The sequence below is a fragment of the Balaenoptera ricei genome, chromosome 15 (genome assembly GCF_028023285.1).
Source record: "Balaenoptera ricei isolate mBalRic1 chromosome 15, mBalRic1.hap2, whole genome shotgun sequence".
Classification (NCBI taxonomy): Eukaryota; Metazoa; Chordata; class Mammalia; order Artiodactyla; family Balaenopteridae; genus Balaenoptera; species Balaenoptera ricei.
The window spans coordinates 60,585,400-60,612,477 of NC_082653.1; the positions used below are offsets into that span (position 1 = coordinate 60,585,400).

Genomic DNA, 27,078 nt, shown 5'->3' on the forward strand with positions numbered 1-27,078 from the left:
TACTGTGATCATGTGTCCCTTCTATAATTAAAAAAAAAAAGTCCTAAAAATGGCCATTGACCTTCATGACCCTTCATGACCTGACATGACTGCATAAGCTTATAACACCGCCTAGCAGGAGAAGCAAATGTTTTGGCGAAGGTAAGAGACACAGGCATTTGCTGGAAATGCCCAGTGAAGTCGTTCAGGGCTAATTCATGCTCTGCAGCCTTGGAGGGGCAGGAGGAACGTTCCCGCAAAGGAAGGGGAGGGACGGGAGCTCACTTGCTCAGCATTCGCCTCATCCTGGAGACTGCGAGTGTTCCCCACCCTCTGACCCTGACCCACCCAGCCCAGCCAGTTCCCTTCTCTGTCCTTCCAGAACCTTTCTCTTTGTGACACTTTACCAGCCATGAGCAGTGGGTGTAGCGCTACATTTTAATCGAGCTATGGGTACTATTTGAAACCGGTGCAGATTTACAGTTCTCCCCACCCTTACACTCTCTGCTGCTTCTTTCTCAGTTTTTCTCCATAACGCCAACTAACAACTATCCATTATGCTTTTTAATTTTGTTTCTTTCTGTCGCCCGTACCATAACAGCGGGCAGGGGTGTTTGGCTGTCATGTTCACGGGTGTATCCCCAGTGCCTAGAAGCATCTAGAAGGTGCTCACGGAGATTCGTTGTCTGGTTGAGTGTGTGCGAGGCTTTGTACCACACACGGTCAAGTGTTTTTTTATTTTTAAATGTTTATTTATTTATTTATTTATTTGGCTGCCTCGGGTCTTAGTTGCAGCATGTGGGATCTTTGTTGCGGCACATGAGATCTTCATTGCGGCATGTGGGATCTTTTGTTGTGGCGGGTGAGCTCTTTGTTGTGGTGTGTGGGCTCCAGGGTGCATGGGTTCAGTAGTTGTGGCACACAGGCTCCCTAGTTGTGGCGCACGGGCTCTAGGGAGCGCGGGCTCAGTAATTGCAGCACGTGGGCTTAGTTGCCCCGTGGCATGTGGGATCTTATTTACCCGACCAGGGATCGAACCCGAGTCCCCTGCATTGGAAGGCAGATTCTTAACTACTGCACCACCAGGGAAGTCCCTGGTCAAGTGTTTAAAGAGGTTGTGGGCTTGGAGGGCAGAGGGGCAGCTTCTCCATTTTTTTCTTTCTTTCCGTCACACATTAGGTTCTCTGTATGTTTGTGGCATTAGATCATTAAACTGAATTTTTGCTTCAGTTCTTCCTGAGGGCTTACTATGGGGCCTGGCCTCCGTCAGCACAGGGGTTCTCATTTTGGAACCCAAGGTCCACCTGCATGAGAATGAGAGGCTTATTAATTAATAATGCAATTCTGTACCCCATCCTAGATCTCCTGAACCAGGAGGTGTGTATGTGTGAGTGTGTGCGTGCATTTGTGTGTATGGGTGTGTGGGTGTGTGGGTGTATGTAGTCAGGAGTTCTTTATCACTTTTCTTCATAATTATTCTTTTCATTTCCTGAGAGAGGGAACCCATTTCTGAATGTTAGGTTAACGTGTTGTTATATAATAGAGCTTACTATTACAACTTTTATTATGTAAACTGTTGTGTTTTATAGTAGAATTAACAAAGTTAATTCCTTCCATGGTAACTGGTTTCCGGCTAAAAGGAGTATCCTGCTTAATAACGATAATGATAGTTACTGTCTCTCACTGTTCCAGCTGCCCTTTGTTCGTGTTGCCTCTTAGCCTCAGTGCAGCCTCAGGAGGAGCAGCGGTGTAGTTCTTTACAGATAAGAAAACAGAGGCTCAGAGAGGGCAAGTAAGACAGCCTAGGTGAGTCATCTCGGGGATGTTAGAGTTGGAGGTTGGACCCTAGCTTCTTGGGCTCCAAAGTCTATTCTTTCTCTGTTATATCACCTTTAGCGATTATATCGGTTTGGAAGCTGGGTTTAAAAAATTTTTTTGTTTTCTCCCCCCTAGAGGGTTCCTTCTCAATATCAGAGTCTTGGTCTCATCTTGCAATGTGTTTGGCTAAAGGTGGCACCACCTTCATGTAGGAAAGGTCACATCGGTGTCCTTATTCTGTGAGAAAGTTTATAACCTCAAGAGGGAAAGTCAGTGAATATTTTAAAACAACTGTCGTGAAGTCTGAAAAGGAAGATAAGTCACCTCTCTCCTCACCCCTGACAAATGGCCTGGCACCGGAATGGATCTCAAATCCGTTCGCTTCTCTCCAGCTCTCCGGCCGTTGCCCTGTCCCAGTCACCACGTGGCTCCCAGGACAGTTGCCGTGGACCCGCCACCGGTTTCCTTCTTGGCCTGCCTCCTGTGCATTGAGAGGGTTCTGCAGAGCACGGATTCCCACCGGTCACTCCCCCATGGAAAACCTTCCACTGGCTTCCCTTTGCTTTGGGAAAAAGGCCCACATCCTTAGCAGCCTGGAGGGCCCCATACCTCTCCCCTGGCTCTCTGCTCCTGCCACCCTGCCCTGGCCTTTCTGTTTTTTGTTTTTTGTTCTTAAAGCCTTTCAGTAATTTTTCAGGGAAACCTTCCAGACCCCTGATATGAATCCTCCACACTCCTCTCCAGCCCTGGCCATCTGGACCTGTTTTCCTTGCTCTGTACCATGGACTGGCAAACTCTTTCTGTTAAGGCCTGGATTTGGCCTCAGGCTGTATTTTGCTGACCCCTGCTCTGTACTGTTAGAGTCTATAAACCTCTGTTTCTCATTACTACACGTCTGTGTGATGAATCGATTACATCTGTCTGCTCAACTGGATGACCAGCTGGAGAGAAGCCTGTTTTGCCCACACTACGTCCACAGCGCCTGACACATAGTAAGTGCTTAGTAAGTACTTATTGGATTACTCATTTGTTCAGCAGTTAGTTACTGAACGCCGACTTGGTGTCACAGACACTGGGGCTTTCCAAATACTTCAGACAGATTTCTACCCCTCAGGTGGCTTCGTGTCCACCTGGGAACATAGTCCAGTGAGGCGGTGATCACAACATGCGACGCCGAGGGCCATGTCCAGGGGGCTGTCGGATGCCCTGGGCAGGCTGGTGCGAAGGTTCATGGGCTCTCAAGGCCTGAATCTGGCGCTTCCCCTTTCCAGCTGCATCACTAACTTTTCTAAGCCCAAGAATTAGGTCTACTGTGATACTGTGATTTATAATAAGAAATACACATGATTGTTCTTTGCCCCATTCCTGGTACTGAGCTCCTAAAACCCCAGGAATTTCCAAAGTGGTGATAGCCAGAAAGGTGTCTTTTGTTATGTTAATGTAGTGATTTCTGGAAAGCACCAGAAGTTGGAGGCTGGTTGCCAGGAGAACCAACCACATGATTAGAGGGCTGGAACTTTCAGTCCCATCTCACCACCTCTAGGGAGGGGAGAGGGGCTGGAGATGGAGTTCAGTTGCCAATGGTCAATGATTTAATCAATCAAGCCTATATAATGAAGCCTCCATAAAAACCCAAGAGGACGGGATTCAGAGAGCATCTGGGTCGGTGAATACTTGGAAGTGCGAGGAGAGTGGTGTGTTGGGAGAGGGCCTGGAAGCTCTGTGCTCTTTTCCCATACCTTTCTTCCATCTGGCTGTTCCTGAGTTATATCCTTTTTTTTTTTTTTAACATCTTTATTGGAGTATAATTCCTTTACAATGGTGTGTTAGTTTCTGCTTTATAACAAAGTGAATCAGCTATACATATACATATATCCCCATATCCCCTTCCTCTTGCGTCTCCCTCCCACCCTCCCTATCCCACTCCTCTAAGTGGTCACAAAGCACCGAGCTGATCTCCCTGTGCTATGTGGCTGCTTCCCACTAGCTATCAATTTTACATTTGGTAGTGTATATATGTCCATGCCACTCTCTCACTTCGTCCCAGCTTACCCTTCCCCCTCCCCATGTCCTCAAGTCCATTCTCTACGACTGCGTCTTTATTCCTGTCCTGCCCCTAGGTTCTTCAGAACCTTTTATTTTTATTTTTTTTTTAGATTCCATATATATGTGTTAGCATATGGTATTTGTTTTTCTCTTTCTGATTTCCTTCACACTGTGTGACAGCCTTTAGGTCCATCCAACTCACTACAAATAACTCAATTTCATTTCTTTTTATGGCTGAGGAATATTCCATTGTATATATGTGCCACATCTTCTTTATCCATTCATCTGTCGATGGACACTTAGGTTGCTTCCATGTCCTGGCTATTGTAAATAGAGCTGCAGTGAACATTGTGGTACATGACTCTTTTTGAATGATGGTTTTCTCAGGGTATATGCCCAGTAGTGGGATTGCTTGGTCGTATGGTAGTTCTATTTTTAGTTTTTTAAGGAACCTCCATACTGTTCTCCATAGTGGCTGTATCAATTTACATTCCCACCAACAATGCAAGAGGGTTCCCTTTTCTCCACACCGTCTCCAGCATTTATTTTTTGTAGATTTTTTGATGATGGCCAGTCTGACCGGTGTGAGGTGATACCTCATTGTAGTTGTGATTTGCATTTCTCTAATGATTAGTGATGCTGAGCATTCTTTCATGTGTTTGTTGGCAATCTGTATATCTTCTTTGGAGAAATGTCTATTTAGGTCTTCTGCCCATTTTTGGATTGGGTTGTTGGATTTTTTGATATTGAGCTGCATGAGCTGCTTGTAAATTTTGGAGATTAATCCTTTGTCAGTTGCTTCATTTGCAAATATTTTCTCCCATTCTGAGGGTTGTCTTTTCGTCTTGTTTAAGGTTTCCTTTGCTGTGCAAAAGCTTTTAAGTTTCATTAGGTCCCATTTGTTTATTTTTGTTTTTATTTCCATTTCTGTAGGAGATGGGTCAAAAAGGATCTTGCTGTGATTTATGTCATAGAGTGTTCTGCCTATGTTTTCCTCTTAAGAGTTTTATAGTGTCTGGCCTTACATTTAGGTCTTTAATCCATTTTGAGTTTATTTTTGTGTATGGTGTTAGGGAGTATTCTAATTTCATTCTTTTACATGTAGCTGTCCAGTTTTCCCAGCACCACTTATTGAAGAGGCTGTCTTTTCTCCATTGTATATTCTTGCCTCCTTTATCAAAAATAAGGTGACCATATGTGCGTGGGTTTATCCCTGGGTTTTCTATCCTGTTCCATTGATCTATATTTCTGTTTTCGTGCCAGTACCATACTGTCTTGATTACTGTAGCTTTGTAGTATAGTTTGAAGTCAGGGAGCCTGATTCCTCTAGCTCTGTTTTTCTTTCTCAAGATTGCTTTGGGGGCTTCCCTGGTGGCGCAGTGGTTGAGAATCTGCCTGCCAATGCTGGGGACACGGGTTTGAGCCCTGGTCTGGGAAGATCCCACATGCCACGGAGCAACTAGGCCCGCGAGCCACAGCTACTGAGCCTGCGCGTCTGGAGCCTGTGCTCCGCAACAAGAGAGGTCGTGACGGTGAGAGGCCTGCGCACAGTGATGAAGAGTGGCCCCCACTCGCCACAACTAGAGAAACCCCTCACACAGAAACGAAGACCCAACACAGCCAAAAATAAATAAATAAATAAATTTTAAAAAAAAGAAAAAAAAGATTTCTTTGGCTATTCAGGGTCTTTTGTGTTTCCATACAAATTGTGAAATTTTTTTGTTCTAGGTCTGTGAAAAATGCCATTGGTAGTTTGATAGGGATTGCATTGAATCTGTAGATTGCTTTGCCTAGTATAGTCATTTTCACAATGTCCATTCCTCCAATACAAGAACATGGTATATCTCTCCATCTGTTTGTATCATCTTTAATTTCTTTCATCAGTGTCTAATAGTTCTCTGCATACAGATCTTTTGTCTCCTTAGGTAGGTTTATTTCTAGGTATTTTTTTCTTTTTGTTGCAGTGGTAAATGGGATTGTTTTCTTAATTTCTCTTTCAGATTTTTCATCATTAGTATATAGGAATGCAAGAGATTTCTGTGCATTAATTTTGTATCCTGCTACTTTACCAAATTCATTGATTAGCTCTAGTAGTTTTCTGGTAGCATCTTTAGGATTCTCTATGTATAGTATCATGTCATCTGCAAACAGTGACAGCTTTACTTCTTCTTTTCCGATTTGGATTCCTTTTATTTCTTTTTCTTCTCTGATTGCTGTGACTAAAACTTCCAAAACTATGTTGAATAATAGTGGTGAGAGTGGACAACCTTGTCTTGTTCCTGATCTTAGAGGAACTGGTTTCAGTTTTTCACCATTGAGAATGATGTTGGCTGTGGGTTTGTCATATATGGTCTTTATTATGTTGAGGTAAGTTCCCTCTATGCCTACTTTCTATGCCTACCCGTCATAAATTGGTGTTGAATTTTGTTGAAAGCTTTCTCTGCATCTATTGAGATGATCATATGGTTTTTCTCCTTCAATTTATTAATATGGTTTTTCACTTTGATTGATTTGCATATGTTGAAGAATCCTTGTATTCCTGGGATAAACCCCACTTGATCAGGGTGTATGATCCTTTTAATGTGCTGTTGGATTCTGTTTGCTAGTATTTTGTTGAAGATTTTTGCAGCTATGTTAATCAATGATATTGGCCTGTAGTTTTCTTTCTTTGTGACATCCTTGTGTGGTTTTGGTATCAGGGTGATGGTGGCCTCATAGAATGAGTTTGGGAGTGTTCCTCCCTCTGCTGTATTTGAGAAGGATAGGTGTTAGCTCTTCTGTAAATGTTTGATAGAATTCGCCGGTGAAGCCATCTGGTCCTGGGCTTTTGTTTGTTGGAAGATTTTTAATCACAGTCTCAATTTCAGTGCTTGTGATTGGTCTGTTTATATTTTCTACTTCTTCCTGGTTTGGTCTCGGACGGTTGTGCTTTTCTAAGAATTTGTCCATTTCTTCCAGGTTGTCCATTTTATTGGCATAGAGTTGCTTGTAGTAATTTCTCATGATCCTTTGTATTTCTGTGGTATCAGTTGTTACTTCTCCTTTTTCATTTCTAATCTGGATGCCATTTTAAATTTACCATCTTAGGAAAAGTTCTAGGCAGGACTGCGAGGGGTTGGCTTCTGGTTGCAGCTGGTGAGTCTCGCTGGTTGGATGAATATCAGTAGGAACCTTGGAAAGGATGGTACACTGGTGTATCTGCCAGGACTCTTTGGTAACAGGCAACAGAAATTTACTCCAGTTGAGGATATTGTGAGCTCATGGAATTGATGACAGGTCAGGTTTGGAAACAGGAAGGAGTCAAAGCAGCTTTAGAAGTCTCCTAACCTGGAAACAGGGTCCGTGAAATGGTCTCCTAGCAGGAATGGTCCAGTTAAGGCCCTGCTGCAGGAGTGGACACCAGCTGTTTCCTGACTCGCTCTCATTCTGCCCAAGGTTGGCATTCCAGGGAGGAGGCACCTGAGTGACCAGTCTCAGGTCACGTGGCCGCCTCCTGGCGACCAGCAGAAGGATTGGCTGATGGAGCTTCCTGGGACCCTGTTGACTTAGATAGTGCGAAGATGTCTGCTTGGGTTCATCATCGTCCCCCCAAGACAGTATCCAGTAAGGAAGACATAACCCTTCAGAATGAAATCTGGGTGCTGTTAGGAAGGTGGAGTGAATATAGGGAGGCAGAATGCACAGCAGTTGTCCCTGTCACTGCCATATCATAATCTTTCCCATGACAGTTCTGTGTGGTTTGAAAATACCTGTAGGCAGTGGAATGGGGCTGGAGCACAGACTGCATATTTTCCCAGCTTGGTCCTCACTCTCTACCACATCCCTTCTTGTTTTCCTAGCATGGAGTTTCCCCAAATGAGAGATTTGTATCATTGCAGGTACTTAACATTATTTTAAGTGTTAAATATCACAGCATTACATTCCTTTCAATTGCCCAGTAGCTCAATTATTCTCTTTTCAGTTCCTTTTAAATCGCAGTGATATTGGGGGAAAGACTTGGTTTGGTATTAATATTAAGCTGAATTAAATGAAATTGCCAATATTTGATCATTTTTTGACATACCAGAATAGTAGTATCATACAGTTGAAAACAGTATCTCGAACACCCCCCGCCTCTCTGTAAACAGACGTACAGGTTTCAAGCACAGTCCTCCCCTGACAGCAGCAGAGACAGGATTTTATACTTTATTTGGATGACATTTACTTTTAGGGCTACTCTGTTGAGGGCCCACAGTGCTGGCTTTGCATTTGCAATAGCGATAGAGTTTTTCCTTTTAAAACAGGTTTATACAAGTCGAAAAAGTGAGTCGGACTCAAGACAAGTAAATAATAGAAATATCCTCACGAGTGACAAAAGTGGCCGAGGTGTCTGTGGACAACAGACGTTGAGGAAAGAAAAAGCGGGCTGGACCGCAGCTGTTGGGTGTGGGGACCTACATGATATACAGTATTGTTCTGTGAAAATCCCAAATGTGAGTATGCTTGTGTGTGAGTGTGCCTGCCCGAGTGTGTGAGTGCTTGCGTGCCTGAGACATTTGTTTGGTCTCGTGAGATTACACCGCAAGATGCAACAGTCCTCACATGAAGTATAAAACAACATTGACAGGAAGGGAAATGACAGGCAGCACTTGTTTTTTCCCATCAGATTTTGTCCTCGGAAACTGGCGGAAGTGGCGGCGGTCATAACGCACGGGCTCCTCGTCCCATTCTGTTGGCCTTGTTCCCCTGCTCTGTTTTCCCCTAAGGACGACCCATTCTTGTGCTTCGTTAAAATTATTCCTCGTTCTGTCAGTCAGACTGGCCTGTGGGGAGGCTGTCTTGTATCTTTTGAATAGGGTGCCTTCTAGAAGGAATGGCCCAAGAACTCAGCAGGCCCTGGAAGTTACCTCTAGATATGCTGGTGCTCCACCAGAAGACGCTGCTTCTTCCCGTGTGGAATTACAGAGCATGCTAAGTTTTCCCATTGAATTGGAAAGAGCAACCCAAACTGGGGGGCAGCAGGGCGAGCATGGGGTTTGGAGCTCAGAGTCTGAATCCTGGTGTGGCCAGTTCCGGGTCATGTTGGACTGTGGGCAAGTTTCTGACTTGCTTGTGCCTCAGTGTCCTTGTATGTAAATGGGGAGAGTAGTGATAGTATTCACTTCATAGAGTTGTGAGTTAGCTCATGTGCAGCCCTTAGAACAGTGCCTGGCAGCTAGTAAGTTTCTAGAAATTGTTAGCTGTTGTTACTGCCATTATAATTTTGTGTGAAGTGTCTTGACACTTGTGTTACTGCCATTATAATTTTGTGTGAAGTGTCTTGACACTCTGCCGTTATGGGTGGCAGTGAGTTGGCTTTGGGTATTTGCCTCATTTAGAAATTGTAAATTTTTGTTACTTGTTCAGGTGACTATGTCAGAAGAAATCAGAGAGGAGAATTTCTTCTCCTTCCAAAACATGCCAGGGAAGAGAGCTTTGTTTTGGTGATTTTTCTTTACCTGTTAAGGAATTCAGAACAGTTTTGAACTTTTTTTTTTTTTTTAATAAATTTATTTATTTATTTATTTATTTTTGGCTGTGTTGGGTCTTCGTTTCTGTGCGAGGGCTTTCTCTAGTTGCGGCGAGCGGGGCCACTCTTCATCGCGGTGCGCGGGCCTTTCACTATCGCAGCCTCTCTTGTTGTGGAGCACAGGCTCCAGACACGCAGGCTCAGTAGTTGTGGCTCACGGGCCTAGTTGCTCCGCGGCATGTGGGATCCTCCCAGACCAGGGCTCGAACCCGTGTGCCCTGCATTGGCAGGCAGATTCTCAACCACTGCGCCACCAGGGAAGCCCCGGTTTTGAACTTTTTAGGAAGCTAGACAACAAACAGCTGCTCTTTGCTGTTCCCTAATGTTGTTTCTTAGCACAGTTGAAAACTGTCCTGTGTATTCCTCTGGACGCTTATGAAACTGAATGGCTTTTTCAGACATTCCTTTTCCTCTTTTACATGTCTCTGGATGTTCATCAGGTGATTTTTTAACGTTCAGTTTGTCACAGGTTTCTCACCAGCCTCTTAGTGGTTTGAGGTGTTCACTGGATGTGCTCATCCTTCTCATCCTGGCAAAAACCCTGGGGTTCATTAATTGGGTTTCTCATCTCCCCAGCCCTGTGCACTTGATTTCCACTTTGAGGCTCTGTGGTAGATAATTCCACACTGCATATTCTTTCATTTTACTTTATTGATCAAATGAATTGATTTCTTTTTGAAAAAGATAATTTTTAGCAAATGGGGAGCCCTAGGGCATTTAGCAAATCTGAGCACATTTCCATGTGAATTTTAATCTTTATATTGTTTATATTGATAGTTGCTGAGAGCAGTGCTAGGCCCACAGCAAATCATACGTAAGCACGGTTGTCATCAACATCACCCCTATCCTGGTGTGGAGAGAGGCCTTGAGCATGAAGTATGAGCTTTGGAGTCAGGCGTACTTATCTTCATGCCCACTCGGTCCACAGATCACCAGTTACCAGCTGTGTAATTTAGGACTTGCTCAGCTTCTCTAGGCCTCTCTTGCACGATCTGTAAAATTAGATGATGATCGTGGTACCCACTTCCTAGGGTTGAAGTGAGGATTAGATGTAATATTATTTGCTTGACACACCCAGTGAGAACTTAGTAAGCGCAATACATTTTCTTCCTATGACTAGACATACCAGTGTTTTGACTAATTTGGAAACTAAAGGCCGGAATGATTGCTCATTAATTGCTTCATTTAGCAGATGCTTGTTTATAGGTCACTGGGTTGGCATTGGGGCTGCAAACTGGACGAGATGGTTGCTATTCTCAAGGAACTCAGAATTGAGCCTGGGCGATGGACATGTAAATTGCAGACAGTCATGGTGGCCTGTGGTAATAATTACATAGTATAGATGTGAGAGGCGAGTACAGGTCTTTAGTGGTCAAATGGGCAGATGGGACTTCCAGGCAGCAGGAGTAGCAAATGTGAAGACGCAGGGGTGTGTGAGAAAGTAGTGGAATCATGGATGATGTGTTGTATGTGCTGGGAGCTGGGCTGGAAGGTCAGTAGATTCTTGGCTTGCTGTCATGGGGAAGTGTCTGAACTTTATCCACTAGGGTATTATTTCTTAAACTATGGCTATTCGTATACTCTTTTCACAATTTTTGCCATTTCCGTGTACCATCTGAGCCAGAGATTGGCTTGAGGTGGAATTTCAAGGCCTTGTCTACTCTGGTCTTGTCATAAGCCGTCAGTGAAATCAAAGATTGATGGCTGCTTCTATTTTTTTCTTGACATAGTAAAATGATTAACCAAAAATGTTCATTTATGGTCCCCCTAAAATCATGTCATGTACCATATACCCATAGCAAACTGTGGAAAGAAAGATGATGACGTTGTCAGATTTGCATTTCAGGAGGGTAGCTGCTGATCAGCATGCCAGGGGCATGGGCAGGTGAGGTGGGACCTGGAGTTGCAGCCAGAGGCCGTGGCTCTGTGCAGTAGGCAGGGAAGCTGAGTGGACGTGGTGGTATTGGGAGAAGGGACGGAAGGCTTAGGACTGAGGCTTGGTAAGATTGGCTGACGCGGGGGATGAGGCATAAATGCTCTGGCTCTAAGAGATGGCCAGAAATCAGAACAAATGTATATTGTTTTAAATTTTGTTTGTTTTATTTATTTTTATTTTTTTGGCTCTAGTAACGGGCTGTAAATTTTATTCTGAGTGGCCTTTGCTTTTTCAAAGGTACATCTGTACTGCAGAGTTGCCTGCATCTTATTTGTTTTTGTTTTTTTTAATTGGAGTGTGGATGATTTGCAATGTTGTGTTAGTTTCTGCTGTACAGCAAAGTGAATCAGTTACACATATAGATATATCCACTGTTTTTTAGATTCTTTTCCCATATACATCATTACAGAGTATTGAATAGAGTTCCCTATGCTATACAGTAGGTCCTTATTAGTTATCTGTTTTATATATAGTAGTGTGTATGTCAATCCCAATCTCCCTCCCCACCACCCGTAACCATAAGTTTGTGTTCTACATCTGTGACTCTGTTGTTTGTTTAAAGGAAGTTTTTGGTGTGGAGTTTTCTTTCTCCCAGGCTATGGACTCCAACCAAACTTGAAGATCCCTTGGCCACTGACTTTGATTTTTTTTGTTTGTTTGTTTGACCGCCCTGCACAGCATGTGGGATCTTAGTTCCCCAACCAGGGATCGAACCTGTGCCCCCTGCAGTGGAAGCTCGGAGTCTTAACCACTGGACCACCTTGGCCACTGACTTGATACACGTTAACCATTTCCTCACCCCTTCTGCATTGAGGGGCTCTTGCTTTTCTCCATCCTCTTTTTCCCTTTTGATTTACCGGCTTCTTCAGCTGATTCCTTCTCAGCTGCCATCTCCTGTTCCTGACTTTGAAGCTCCTCATCTGCCAAAAGAATCGCAAGTGGTGTTTGTGTCTAGACCAGAGCTGGAGGGTCTGTCTACCCCAGAGAAGACAGTTACTGTGTTTATATTAGTAACTTTAAAAATTGGTCAGAAATGATGATTTAACCCATTTAAAAGTTGGTTATTTTTCTAATTTCTGGTTCCTCTGGTAGAACATTCATTTGACTTCTTTTTACATGCCTGTCTGCCATCCTCAGGCCTTCACACGAACAGTATCTTTTTTTTAAAATTAATTTTTATTGGAGTATAGTTGCTTTACACACACCGATAGTATCTTGAAAACTACTGCCTTGTGAGTTTTCACTGTTACCAAGCTTGCATTTTTTCTCGTTCTTTGTCAACTGTTTTTTTCCCCCTCTTCTTTCTCTACCATATCCTCTTCTCCCTCCCTCTGGGTAACTTATGTTAATGATCAAGAATCATTTGTTCTGTATGTTTCTCCACATTCATTTAATCTTTTACAATTAAAATACATGTGTATACACACACACGCACGCAGGTTTTATTGCCATTGTCTTACAAAAATTGAATTATATATAATGTTCTGCATCTGTATTTTCTCTCTTGGCACTACCCTGTCAAAACCTTTCCAAGCTAGAGTTCTAAAAATTCTTTTTAAAAGGCTGCATTATATTGCATGATGCAGATATACCAACAATTGCCTATGAAGTAATATTGACTTTGTTTCCAATTTTTACTACTATGGACAGTGAAACAACAGACATCCTTGAGCATGTTTTCTTATGTACTAAGGATTTTGTTTGGCAGAGATTTCCAGGTTGGGTTGCTGGGCCAAAGAGAATGTGTTTATTTTTAATAGTTGTGGTCAGGTGTCTTTCTAAAAATTTCTACTGGCAGTGCATGAAACTACCCTTTTCTTACTTCCTAATAATAGTTTTGAGTGTTGTTTTGAAGTTTTGTCAGTCTGATGGTTGAAAAGTGGTGGCTCACTGTCATTTTAATTTGCATGTTGATTGCTAGTGAATTTCAGGTTTTTTTTTTTAATATTTGTGAGCTGTTTGGCTTTGCTCTCTTTTGCAAAGCTGCTTCATACTGTTTGTCCAATTTCTTGTTAGATTATTTGTCCCCTCGTCAATTTGTGTGAGCTCTTTGTATATTATAGTAATTAATTAACCTTTCATCTGTTTTCTGCGTTGCAAATATTATTTTTCAAATCTGTCCATTATCTTTGTAGGCACAGGTAATACTATCTGCTACAATACTACATTTAAAAATTTTTACATGGTTAAATGTCTTTTTACTGATTCCATATACAAACCTACCAGTTTCTGTGTTTTCAGTGTTTTAAGATCTTCCTCAATGTTCAAGTATGCATGTGGTCTTTTACATTTTCTTACAAGATTTTTCATGTGTACAGTTAAGCCTTTGATCCATCTGGAATTTATCTTTGTAGGGTTTCTGAGATAAAACTAAAACCAATTTTAGTTTCTTCTAGGTGGATGCCACCTTTCTCAGAGATCTTTTTGGCTCGTTATCTCTGGGCTGCAATTTACTTTCGTTCCATTTACCTAGCACAGAGAGAGGGTGCTCTAGGCCAAAGCACGGAGGACTAATTGTGAGCCCTGCGCTGATTTGATTCACTGGTCCCAGCACCCCTGGCACAGCAAGGAGTGGGAGAGAGCCTTGTATGCTGGTGCTGTCACGCTGAGGAGGAGGATCCCAGCCTTAATCCCAGCCCTCATTATCCTTGCTCTAGATGAGTTTGCCTGAATTTTCAAGGATGCTTACGTCTGCCCACCTGATGGTAGATGATGCAAATAATTGAGAAGACAGGCTTATGGAAGCCCAGTCCTCTTCCTCTTTCTCTCCCTCGTCCTTCAAATGGGAATCATACAATTTATGTTACACTGTAACTTGCTTTTTTTTTTTTTTTTAATAACTTGGCCATGTATTATGGACATTGTTTCGGGTCAATAGGTAACATAATGGTGCAGCCTACCATCCATGTCTTCTTTATGTGTAATTAAGAAAGAAAAACCAGTGCCAGTTTTAATTGGATAATTTCATCAATTATGAGGCACACTTGGATTTCTGAGACCTTAAAATGTGGGGAAAAAAGGTGCTTCTAGGTTGTTTAGGTCTGGCATCTCATTCTTTTAAAATTTCTACATAATATTTTGTAGTGTGGAGGTGCTGTAACTTATTTACTGTTTTCCTGTTAATGGACGTTCAGGTTGTGTCTAGTTTTGTTTCTGCTTTTACTATTATAACAATGCCGCAATAAAAATATTTGTGTATATGTATGTCTTTGCCTACTAATGCTTTTATATTTAATTGTTTATTTCAACTTTAAAAAAAAATAAATTTATTTTATTTATTTATTTTTGGCTGCATTGGGTCTTTGTTGCAGTGCGTGGGCTTCTCATTGCGGTGGCTTCTCTTGCTGTGGAGCATGGGCTCTAGGCGCACAGGCTTCAGTAGTTGTAACACGTGGGCTCAGTAGTTGTGACTCGCTGGCTGTAGAGCGCGGGCTCAGTAGTTGTGGCACACGGGCTCAGTCGTTTGGGCTCGCGGGCTCTAGAGCGCAGGCTCAGTAGTTGTGGCACACGGGCTTAGTTGCTCTGCGGCATGTGGGATCTTCCCGGCCCAGGGCTCAAACCCGTGTCCCCTGCATTAGCAGGTGGATTCTTAACCACTGTGCCACCAGGGGAGCCCTATTTCAACTTTTAATTTTGAGATAATTATAGGTTCACATGCAGTTGTATGTATGTGAATAATATAGAAAGATCCCATTTACCCTTTACCCAGTTTTTCCCAGTGGTCACATCTTGTAAAATTCTAGGCTGGCATTTCAAATTTCACTAGTTTTACTTATACTTATTTGTGTGTGTGTGTGTGTATTTAGTTCTGTGCAGTTTTATCACTCTCTAGGTTCATGTGTCCCCCACCACAGTCAAGATACAGAATGGTTTCATCACCACAGGGTTCCTCCTGTTGCTTTTTTATAACCATGCCCACCTCCCTCCTGTCTCCTCCCTCCCCATCCCTAACTCCTGGCAACTACCAATCTGTTCTCCATTTCTATAATTTCGTCATTCCAAGAATGTTATGTAAATGGAATCATACAGTGTGTAATTTTTGGGATTGGCTTTTTTTTTTTTCACTCAGGGTAATTTCCTTGAGAGTCATCCAGATTGTTGCATGTATCCGTAGCGTGTTTCTTTTTATTGCTGAGTAGTATTCCGTGGTCTGGATGTACCACAGTCTGTTTATTCATGGAAGGACATCTGTATTGTTTTCAGTTTTTGGCTACTGGAAATAATGCTGCTATAAACATTTATGTACAGGTTATTTGTGTGAACATAAGTTTTCATTTCTCTGAGATAAGTACTCAAGAGTACAATTGCTGGGTTGTATGATATTTGCATATTTAGTTTTATAAGAAACTGCCAACTGTTTTCCAGACTGGCTGTACCATTTACATTCCCACCAGCAACGTGTGAGTGATCCAGTTTCTCTGGATTCTTGTCAGCATTTAGTACTCTCATGATTTTCTATTTTGGCCATCCCTATAGGTGTGTAGACATATCTCACTGTAGTGTTAATGTGCATTTCCCCAATGGCTAATGATGTTGAACGTATTTTCCTGTTCTTATACATGTGTATCTTCTTTGGTGAAATATCTGTTCATGGTTTTTGCTCATTTTCTAATTAGTAGTGCTTTTATTTTTATAGGATAAATTCCTAGAAGTAGGATTGCTGGGTCAAAGGGTACAGGCATTTAAACAAATTGTACTGCTTGGTCTCTCTGCAGAAGGATGTAGGAATTCACATTTATATTCCAATCAGCAGTACCCATTTACACGTACTCTTGCTAGATCTGTGACTGGTTTGAAATTGATAGTCCTAAGTTGATATCTTAGTATTTGCGACACTTTCCTGGTCACTAGTGAGACTGAATATCTTTTCCTATGTTTATTGGCCAACTGTATTTCCTCCCTTCATGGTTTGTTGGTTCACCTTCTTTAATAGTCTTTTAATTTTTTGAGTTGCATGTCTTTTTTTTGTCCATTTGTGGAAGCTCTTCGTTTACTATGGCCCTTAATTTTTTTTCAGTTGTGTGCTGTAAATATTTTCTCCAGTCTATCATTTATTGTTTTACCATATTTATATCTTTTGCTGTGTTGAAATTTAAACATTTTATGTGGTTAATTCTATGAACCTTTAAAGTTTTGCTTTGAGAGTATACTGTCCTGAGGTTCTTCTGTATTTTTCTCTATCATTTTTTCTACATTTATATATTTTTTTGATCTTAACCCATCTGGAATTTAGCTCTGTGATGGTTTGAGACAGAAGTTTATTTTTATTTTCTTTCAGCCCTATAACCACTTGGGTCAGTGCCACTGGTTAAATAGCCCATTCTTGCCCATCTGAGTTGAAGTGCTACCATTATTATATATAAAATATTTCCATATTCATTTGGACTTTTGGAGGGGGATTCTCTATACTGCTTCATCAATTTGTTTATCTCTGTACCCAAAACCACACTAGGCCGAGTCCTTCCTGTGATTAGTATTGGAATTGTATTAAATATATACATTAATTCGGGAAGAATTAAGATTTTTATTTTAATAAATCTTCCCATTTAGGAAAACAATATTTCTATTTATTTTGAGCTTTACACCTTTTAAGAATATTACGTTTTTCTTCATATAGGACATGTATCTTTCTTATTAAAAATATGATTTATTTTACTGTTGTTACTGTTGTGAATGTAGTTCGCCTCCACCATTTTGTTGACTTAAAAAAAAATCAACTTTTAATGTTACAGTTTCTTTTATTGCAATATTTTAAATTTGCGGGTTAGAAACCTTTTTATATCTTTTTGTAGATCTGCTTTTTTTTCACTTAACATTATAATCCAAGCTTTAAAAAAAAATGCCATTTCAAGTTTCCAGTAAGCATTTTAATAGTTGCGTGATTTTTTTCTCACCATAACTTTGATGCCATATTTTTTCTTTTTTTTAGCTCAAGGTAGCAATATTTCTGGTTCTTGAGACATGAATACTTTTTAAATGCTTGTTTTAGAAAAAAAGCTAAGTCAGAAAAGCATAGAGGCAAGAAAGTCATCAACAGTAATTATTTTACCAAGTCACTCTTAATTTTTCACAAAATCCCCTTCAGATTTTTTTGTGAGTGTTTTTTTAGCATAGTTGAAAACATACTTAATATACAGTTTTGTACCCTGCTTATTTTTCATTTTATGTTATAAACCTGTTGGCTTATCATTATAAGCTCTTGGTAAATAAGGGCTAAATGGCATTCGATTTTGTGTTGTATTATCATTTAACCAATTCCCCAAGTGTCAAATCTTTATGTATTTTTAACTTTCCACAGTTGTAAATAATGTTTTGAATATTTTCATTCTTAAATCTTTATCTGACTTGTAGATTACAACCGAGGATTGATTTCTGCCAGTGGAATTCAGCGGTTAAAGGATGTGAACCTTTCTGAAATTTATAACACATAAATGTAGGGCATGGCCCATTTCAAATGGCTGTCATGTGATGGCCTTGCTGTAGTTGATGATTGTACTGTCTTAGTTGATGATTGTACTGTCTTAAATCTGAGGTATGGCTAATGCTGTTAATGGCCCGTTTTTATGGGTACAGTCGACTCCATTCTCAGTGACATTGGAGCTTTCCACACGAGGATGATCCAATCCATTTTCATGATTGTACTTTTCACCAAAAGGTTCTAGTAAAGCTGTAATGTAGTGAAAGGATCAATTTGAAGTTATGCTGTCAGGAGGTTAATTTGATGCAGTTCTTAAAATGCAGCTTTCATTGCTGATCCTTTCTGTCTAATATTTGCCATAAATGTCTAACATTTGCCATAAAAAGCACAGGATTCTTAGGATTCTTATTATAGATTAATGTGGCAGGTTAAGCGGTCTTGAAATTTAGGACACAGCTCAGGAAAACCAGTGCTTGCAGAATTTTAGCAGCAAACCAGTTAAGCTCGTGCAATATCCAGCTGTGCCGGCGGGTGGTGAGAGACTTAAAGTCAGCAGGAGGAGGTTATTTCATTTTCCACTCCTTCATCAAGCTTTTACTGGGCACCTTGAGGGTAGTTTTTTAAAAACAGCTTAACTGAAGTCTAATTTACTTACCATAAAAATCTACTCCTTGTACGTGTACAATGCAGTGATTTTTTTTTTAAAGTAAATTTATAGAGTTATGTAACCATCACCACAATTCAGGTTCAGAACATTTTCATTGCCCCAAAGAGTTCCCTTGTGCCAGTTTACAGTTAATTCCTGATTTCAGCCTTAGGCGACACTAATCTACTTGTAGTTTCTATGTATTTACCTTTTCTCGACATTTCATGGAATCATACAACGTATGGCTTTTGGGTGTGACTTCTTTCCCTTAGCATGATATTTTCAAGGCTCATCCTTGTTGCAGCATGTGTCAGTACTTTATTCCTTTTTATTGCTGAATAGTAGTCCATTGTATTGATATACCACATTTTATTTATCCATTCATCTGGTAAACAGCTATATGCATAAAAACTTGAAGTGATTTTCTTGGCTGGTGCTTTTTTAAAAAAATTAAAACATTCACTGTTACGTGCCCTGCTTAATTAAGAACATGGCCAATTCATTAACTTATAGTAGAAGTTAGATGTGAGAAAATGCCGTGGAGGCAGCCAATCCTCCCACCACCTGCCCTCCCCTGCCGCGTGTCAGAGAGCACTCAGCAGAGAGCATTCTGGGAAACAGGAGAGACTGAGCTGAGAAAATAATGAGCTCCGTGAAAGCAGGTGCCCCTTTCATTTTTGCAGAAAGTATCATATGCCTGAGTCAAGGTGAGAAGAAATGGAAAACCTTCAGGTGACATGATTATAAATCAGTGCCCATAGCGTGCCCACCACAAGCTGAAGGGCTTAGATTCATGTAGTTGGACCAGTGTGTTCTCCTTGGTTCCCTAGTCTATTTTTTTAAATTTTATTTATTATTAATTAATTAATTAATTAAGTAATTTTGGCAGCACCAGGTCTTAGTTGCGGCATGCAGGGTCTTTTAGTTGCGGCATGTGGACTTCTTAGTTGCAGCATGTGGACTCCTAGTTGTGGCATGCATGTGGGATCTAGTTCCCTGACCAGGGATCGAACCTGGGCCCCCTGCATTGGGAGCACAGAGTCCTACCCACTGGACCACCAGGGAAATCCCTTGGTTCCCTAGTCTTAACTGACCTGGATTTGGATTCCAAATTATACAAGATCTCCTGAGATGCATCTCTCACCTAAGTATACATCAAGTCCATGTTCTGAGTTCTTCGAGGGGAGGGACCATATTGGTCACATATACCACAGATGGCAGGCATTGTGCTAGGTGCTGTCGCCACTAAGATGAACGAGGCGTGATCCTTGCTCTCTGGAAACTCAAGTTAGCAAGAGGAGACAGCTGTGGAAAGCAGATTGTTAACAGAGATTGACCAAGTGCTGCAGCAGAAGGAAGCTCAGCATGAGGAAGCACTCAGGAAGGCTTCCTGGAGGAAGGGACCCTTGAGCTAAGTCTTGAATGACCTGTAAATATAAGCTCAGGTCAAATGGGGAGGTGAAAAGGGGACATGGAGAGGGTGTTAAGTAGAATGGCCTTCAGCAAGGCAGGCATCATAATGAACTAATTATAGGACTAATGCCCACCTGGGTTTTCTGCTGTGTTGGGTTGATTGTGACCTATGTGCATCTGGAAGGTAATGCTGCTGATGTAAGCAAACCTTGGGGACTGGGTTTGTGCTCTTCGCCTGCATTCCATTCCCCTTAGGGGCCAGATGTTATAGAGTTGGTGGGGCAGTTACTGACTTGTGCATTGGAGCCAAACAAACCGACGGGGATTGTTGAGTTAATCATTGTATTTGCAGATGATTCGTTTAAAGATGTGGTTTATTATGGAGAACTCTAAACACAGACCAAGGTTTTTGCCCTCCTCCCCACCCCACCCTGAAACAGGGCCCTGGTCAGGCTCCGTTTTGCTATGCCTTGCTTTTGGTTCCTGTGGGATTTAGATAGTTTTGGCGGGTGTCCCAGCTTTCAGGGAGCCCTCAGATGTGTGCCTGTATGGATATGCAGAGAGACTAACATATGCACATCTAATATTTAAGAGTGACATCTGCCACAGCAAAAAGGGTTGTTTCAATGTGGGGGAGTATTCTGGGACCCAGGGTTCAAGGTTAATCACCCTTTTACCTATCCACTGAAAAAGCATTTACGGAGCACCCGCTGTGTTCCAGGCACTGAGTGAGCTAGGTGCAGGGGAGCCAGGAGGACAAGGTAGGAGTTGGAAACCAAATAGTGTAGTTGAGGACAAGTTCAGTTTGGGATGCCAGGTGGGGCTCCTTCCTGTGGAGGACTAACTTTTTTTTAAAAAGTTTTTATTTTATATTGGGGTATAGCTGATTAACAATGTTGTGATAGTTTCAGGTGCACAGCAAAGTGACTCAGCCATACATATACATGTATCCATTCTCCCCCAAACTCCTGGAGGGCTAACTTGGATCATTGGCAGTAGTAGCCTAGAATTCTGGGATGGATTAGTGATGTCTGTCACGGGCACAGACTAGAGGATAAATATTCGTGTGCTGTGTATTTGCTGATGCTGGGTTAGCGTTTTCTGGTGTAGACAGAAGACTTGAGTAAAGGTGGCATATGGGAGGGAGTTGACTTTTGTCTTAGAATAAAGCATGTTTGTCTTGGTGGCATGGGGTGTAGTGGAAACTACCTTGGATCAGCATGGGCGTGGGTAGGGTAGGGCTGGAGTACCCATGTTGCTGCTAATTATGTACTTACTAGGTACTGTCTCTTAAATGTCTCTAAGCCTCAGTTTCTTGATGTGTAAAATGGAGATAATAATACCTGCCTCAACCATATCATAATGTTGATGGGAGGAGCTAGTGAAATCATGGATGTGAAGATGTTTTACCACCCACAGAGTGATAGACTCTTGCAGTATTATAACTACAGGTGTGGGGGTGGGTGGAGCAGGAAATGCCTGCAGTTATGCAAGGATGAGCCAGCTGGTGGTGGCCTCAGGGTCTTTGCACTGGGTCTGTCTGCCCAGCCTGCTGCGTCTTGTCATATCCAGGTCATAACTCTAAGGTTACCTCCATTCGGGCCACAGAATCTAAGCCTGTTCTTGCCCTGGCTCCACCTACCACCTCATCCTGTTTTATTTTCTTCAAAGGTCTCATCAACTGATATGGTCTGGTTAGCTTATTTGTTTTTGTATCTTCCCCTGCTAGAACATGGAAACGTGGTGAGGCAGAGACCCTTTTCTGTCTCACTCCCACCATCATATCGTCAGAGCCTAGAACAGTGCCTGGCACGTAGGAGAAGTACAGGATTTCTTAACATTTGTTGCATGAGTGATTGCAAGGGTCTCTGAAGTGCACAGACCCGATTGGGCTGGGGGCCCAGGAGCCCTGTGAGGATTGTTAAGAACTGAGTGTAGTTGCTGTGACCTCATCTCTCTGTGAACATGTTCCTGAATCTCCCATTTCTTTGGTTACTGATAAATCAATTCAGTTAAATGCACAGTAATTGTAACTTAATTGACAATTCCATCAACTCCGGATCTGACTTCACAATGTAATCTCTTACAGCAAAACAAAGGACAAGAATCAGAATTCATATTATTTTTTAGGGTATGTAACAGGCCATGAAATTACACAGTGCTTCCAATTTGGCAGGCTGGTGAATTCAATCCCTTAAAAGATAATCTTGTTTCATAAAGGACATGATATGAAGTAGAGTTGAAACTTGTGAATTGGATACAATTAACACCCAACCCCTCCCCACACGGAACTGATTTGTTTTTAAATTGGCTTTTATTTTATTTTTTTTCTCCCCTGCTGGCTGGCACCAGTTCCATATCCCCTTGTTTCTTGTGAATTGTTACTGTGCTTTCACCAGTCTGATGAACTTGGCTAGACTGTGTGGGGCTTCCCTAAGTTATGTGAAATGAACATAAATGGAGATTGGTGTGGAGTCAGTTACATGTCAGTCACCTGTCTGTAAATCCAGGTGTCTAGTGTGTACCCTCACTAGCTCCCTGGAGATGCCAGGGCCTCCCTGGAGATGCCAGGGCCGCCCTGGTTGTTTCTCTGCCTTCACAGGGTGGATTGATGAATCATTGGTTCTCTCGCAGGGTAACCTGTCTGTGTGCCCAGTTTGAGGCTGTCCTGCAGCATGGCTTGAAGAGGAGTCGAGGATTAGCGCTAACAGCAGCCGCGATCAAACAGGCAGCAGGCTTCGCCAGCAAAACCGAAACAGGTACTGCTCGGCCTGATGCATCCTGGAGGATGTTCCTTTCTCTTGCTCTTTTAACTTGTGTTTATTTTTTAATAGTGGGCAAGGCAGTCATCGTGCGGGACTGGTGGGGGCCAGTGGCATGTTGTGGTGCAGAAATCCGTGGTAAGGATGTCTTACTTGCAGTCAGTTAGGGTGTTGTCTGGTATCTTAATTTAAATGAAGTCAGCCTTTGTGCAGAATTCTCAGAGCCACGTGTTGTGGTCTCTGAGGGGCTCGGGGGACCTGCAGCTAAGGTGCTTATTTCACCAACATGGTGTGGCAATTGCTGTGAAACTAATAATCTGTTCTAACTTTATGCACAAGGATAGAATGGCGTTTCATAATTAAATCTGTCTTCGATAACAGCAGCAGAAAACAGGCAGGTCTCTGAGCTTATAGTTCTGCTGCCATCCATTTAAAAATTGTCACAGCATTTCCCTTGTCCTGTGCTCCTGTGTCTCTGAATGACAGGGATAATGCTAATAATAATAATTCAACGCTCATGGGTACTTAGTGCAAGCCTGGCACTTTGTTAGTCTTTTATATAAATTAACTCGCTCAGTTCACACAATAGCCCTATGAGTGGTGGGGACCTTCATCTCTCTTCTCCATGGTACAGATGTGACTTGTTCGAAGCGGTTTGCTTTGGATCTGAACTTTGAAGTGTATCATGTCATATAAACAACATCCTGTGTGTTCCACCCCACGCGCACATTTAAAAGAGCAGGTTCTTTCAGACCCTGCTTGTGGCTGCCGCCCTGAATTCCCAAGTCCTTCTTGTTACTGTGATATCAGTGTCACTGCTGAGAAAAATGTGTCACCTTTTTGCTAGTTCACCTCCTTTCACAGCAAAACATCAGTGCTCACCGTGTTTGGTAGCGGTGTTTGTGGAAATTCTCTGCCCACTGAAGCGAACCTTTGCCTTTCCCTCTCATGTTGGCGCGTCTCCTTTCCCTTTTCTGTCACCCCTTCAGCAGATCTTTCATCCCTGTTCATCTCACCGGTTGCTCATTTTCAGAAATGAATGTGGGTCCTGTTGGGGTCAGGGGATGGCTGCAAGAGGGATTCCTGTCACCGCTGATTTTTCTTCTGTGTTCCCGGGTCCCTTCCTTCAAAGTCAGGGACATAGGGGGCCAGTTCAGAGAAGAGCCGGTGTCAAGGGCCTCAGTCCTCGTAGAAACCACAGCCAGCTCCTTGGCCACCTCGGATGTCCGCCTCAGTCGTCTCGGTGGCATTTTATGTACAGGGTGCTTCCCTGAGCCTCTGTGTGGGGATGGCGTAGGGCTGGTTGATGGCTGTTTGAGGACATGGCTGTTCCGACAGTCCTCCTTGACTTGCTGGGCCCTTGTGTTTCTTCTCATTTCCTTCTTACCTGTCTGTGGGGCAGCTACCTCAGAGGAGCTGGTGTGGAATAGACCACCAGGCTCTGGGCAGCTCCTGGGCATGGCAGAGGCAACCCTGGCTTTGGAGTCAGACTCTGAGGGTAAGTCTGGCATGACCCTGGGAAAATGCCCCTCTGTGCCTTCATTGTTTGCACCTGTAAAGGCAGAGCATCTCGTCTCCCTGGGGGATTGTCAGGAGGCTTCAGTGAGACTCTCGTGTGAAGCACCTGCTTCAGTTCATAGAGACTCCCCCCCCCCCAATAAATGTTTAACCAGTTACCCTCTTCTCCCAAACACCCTTCAAACTTTTAATCTCTTTCTCCACCTCACCCCCTCTTGAGGCTCTGATCTTTTAACCATGAAGAATGGCTCTACCTATTCCCGTCCAGACTAGAATTCTTATCTTTTTGTTACTTGGCCCTGATAATCACAGAAGCACCTACACGTTTGCAAGACATCGCCAGCCTTCGCCTTCTTGCTGTTTCCCTGCACCTTAGCATGATTTCTACGCTTGCATCCTGAAGAGGCTGAGGAGCAGCCTCTGGCTTTGTTTTTGCCCAGGAGGGTGTGCTGGGCAGCCTCCTGGCCAATTAGAAGCAAAGCAAAGACCGAACTCGCTTAGCCCTGGAGTAGTTGCCAAGGGCTTGTGTCATCATTGCTGGCAGCGTTAATTAACCATTCACGGGTGTAGGATGGTCCTTGGCTGGTTAAAACCTCTCTCCTGCCGTTGAATGTTTGATTAAAAACCTCACGAGAGAGGGGGCAGGTGTTTCTTCAGCTGCTCAGAGTTGGAAAAGATCAGATCAATGACTTGTTACGGTTGTTCTTAAAGCCATTGGAATGACCTTGCCAGGCAGAGTGAATAAAATGGAAGTCTGAAGAGAAGGATCCGACGGGAATGAGCGTTGCTCTGCTCCCTTGTCTCTGCTGGCCGCTGGGCTGGGCCCTCTATGTAGCTTAGCGATCGGACGGCAGGGTTGAAATCCCCGCTCAGCGACTTGTCACACATGAGCTCTCTGGGACACCTCCTCTCTGAGCTTCTATTTCCTCGTGTGTAAACTAAGGGTGATAACGGGACCCGCCTCGCAGGGTTGTGGTGGGGGCTTGAGGCCTTGGTACTGGGCTGCCCGAGCTGGTGCGTGATGATAACATGCCAGTAACATTCCAGCGTCGGTGATGGTGTCTTTACTTTTCAGATGATGACACTGAGGCTCAAGTAAGTTAATACGAGGCCCAAGTTCCCATGGCTGGTAAATGGCAGAGCTGAGGATTCCTACCCAGGTCAGACTGATGTCAAGAAGTTCCTGGCCCTTCCCCGCTCCCCACCTCCTCTGGCAGCAGGCCTGGTGCCCATAATTGCTCCTCTGTAGACCACTCTAACTCAGTGAACTGAACTGAAAGTGACAGGAGAGAATGAGTAACGGTGAATTAATCCACAAGGCTGTTGCATTAGCTCTGTTTCTAGATGAAGAGAGAAAAGCTGAACTTCAGAGTAATGACTGAATAAAATGACATTGTTGAAAATCACAATACAGTAGATAATACTGAGAGTCTGCCAGGGGCATGACTGCATTTGGTTGTCTGCAGTTAGGGTGCATGTAGGACTGAGTTTGGAAACTGGTGCCCTTGCACAACGTATTAAAAAAACTTTTTTTTAAAGTTGCCAACATTTAAAAATTATGAGATTTTATGTTGAAATATAGATTTCTAGATTTTCTTAAACTTGAGGATCTGTGACTCTGGGCCTACATTTACTGTTGACTTTGTTTGGAGCCCAGCACCCCTGCCCTTTGTAGATGGGGCAAAAGTACTCCAGGTCACCACAGTCTCCACCCCTCCCTATCGCCCCTGACACTTGAGATAAAATGTCGATTGCCATTTATTGTTGTACTGTTGTTATTGTTCCCACTGTTCTAATTGGAAATTCAGCAGTTTTCAAGGGTAAGCACCTCTCAAGTTGTAAGCCTTTGAAGCCAGTTTCTAGAGTGCTAAAACCGTTGTTTTTGTCAATTTTGTTCAATTTTATAGTTGCTTTTTGGGGAGAGGATTTGTTAACCTTCTCACTGGGCTGTAGCCAAAAGTCCCTTATTTTTTGTTTTTGTCTTGATTTTGAATACATTCTTGTCTTCGCATGTATCTGGTATTTTCGACTGAATGCCAGATGTTGTGTATGAAGAATCGTAGAGATAATTCGAAGTTTGGAATGACTGTATCTTTTTTCAGAGACGATTTACTGTTGCTTCTCAGACAGTTAGGGTAGAGGGAGATCAGTTTAATCCAGTCAAGGGATCAAGCCAGTTCACACCTGGCCTTTAGCATTTGTGATGCCTGATGTATTTCTAGGATGTAGTTCTTCGGGGTTTCCAGCTTATATCAGTTTCCTGGAGTTGCCATAGCAAATTTGCACACCCCAGGTGGCTTAAAACAACAGAGAGAAATTTACTTTTTCACGGTCTGGAGGCCAGGAGTCCAAAATCTAGGTGTCGGCAGGGTTGGTTCCTTCTGGAAAGCTCTGAGGGGAGGGTGTGTTCCTAGCTTCTGGTGCTTGTCAGCAGTCCCTGCCATTCCTTGGCTTGTAGCTTTATCACTCCAGTCTTGGCCGCTCTCTTCACATGGCCTTCTTTCCTTTGTGTCCATGTCTCTCTGTGTCCCCTCCTCTCCTTAGAAGGACACCAGTCGTGTTAGATTAGGTCCAGTATGACCTCATCTCAACAAATTACACCTGCAAAGAGGCTTTCCCCAAATAAAGTCCCATTCTGGGGTTCCAGGTGGACACGAATTTTGGGGGGCACTGTTCAGTCCAGTACACAGCTGAATCCCTGAGGTGTTTTCCAGTGCCCTTCCTCATCTGCAGGTCCCGAACTCTAATTTTTTTTTTTCAAAGACCCTGTGGGAATTCTGAAAGCTCCACTTAACTTCTCATCAGAGAAGCTCTGTAGTTGGGAAAAGCCTTAGGGCAGAATAAGGCTCTGTAGACAGGAGTCATGTCTGTGGACATCCCTTCTCTTTGGGATCTGAGTTCCTCATGTCTTTCTTGCCTTTGCAGAGCTCCTAGTCCTTCAGTTTTGCTTTAATTAAAAAAAAAAAAAAAAAAAAAAAAGGCTGGCTTTTTCAG

General features: G+C 42.8%; 1 protein-coding gene and 1 non-coding gene across 7 annotated transcripts in view; one reads left to right on the top strand and one right to left on the bottom strand.

Moving 5' to 3' along the window:
• The window catches only part of SNX29 (sorting nexin 29), a 557,678-nt gene that overhangs the window by 21,311 nt on the left and 509,289 nt on the right, over positions 1–27,078 (top strand). For 4 of the 6 annotated variants that reach the window (XR_009497586.1, XR_009497587.1, XM_059896907.1 and 1 more), the window contains exons 4-5: positions 22,439–22,563; positions 22,639–22,704. The exons of 1 other annotated variant lie outside the window; for it this stretch is intronic. Coding sequence is in view for 3 of the 5 variants with exons in the window: in XM_059896907.1 (XP_059752890.1) it covers positions 22,439–22,563; positions 22,639–22,704 (191 nt within the window). In the remaining 2 variants the exon portion in view is untranslated. The remainder of the gene's footprint in view (positions 1–22,438; positions 22,564–22,638; positions 22,705–27,078) is intronic. One more of the 6 variants, XM_059896909.1, reaches the window with a different exon arrangement.
• Positions 19,384–19,456, bottom strand: TRNAG-CCC (transfer RNA glycine (anticodon CCC)). Its single transcript has one exon. It is a non-coding gene; the product is annotated as a tRNA-Gly (tRNA).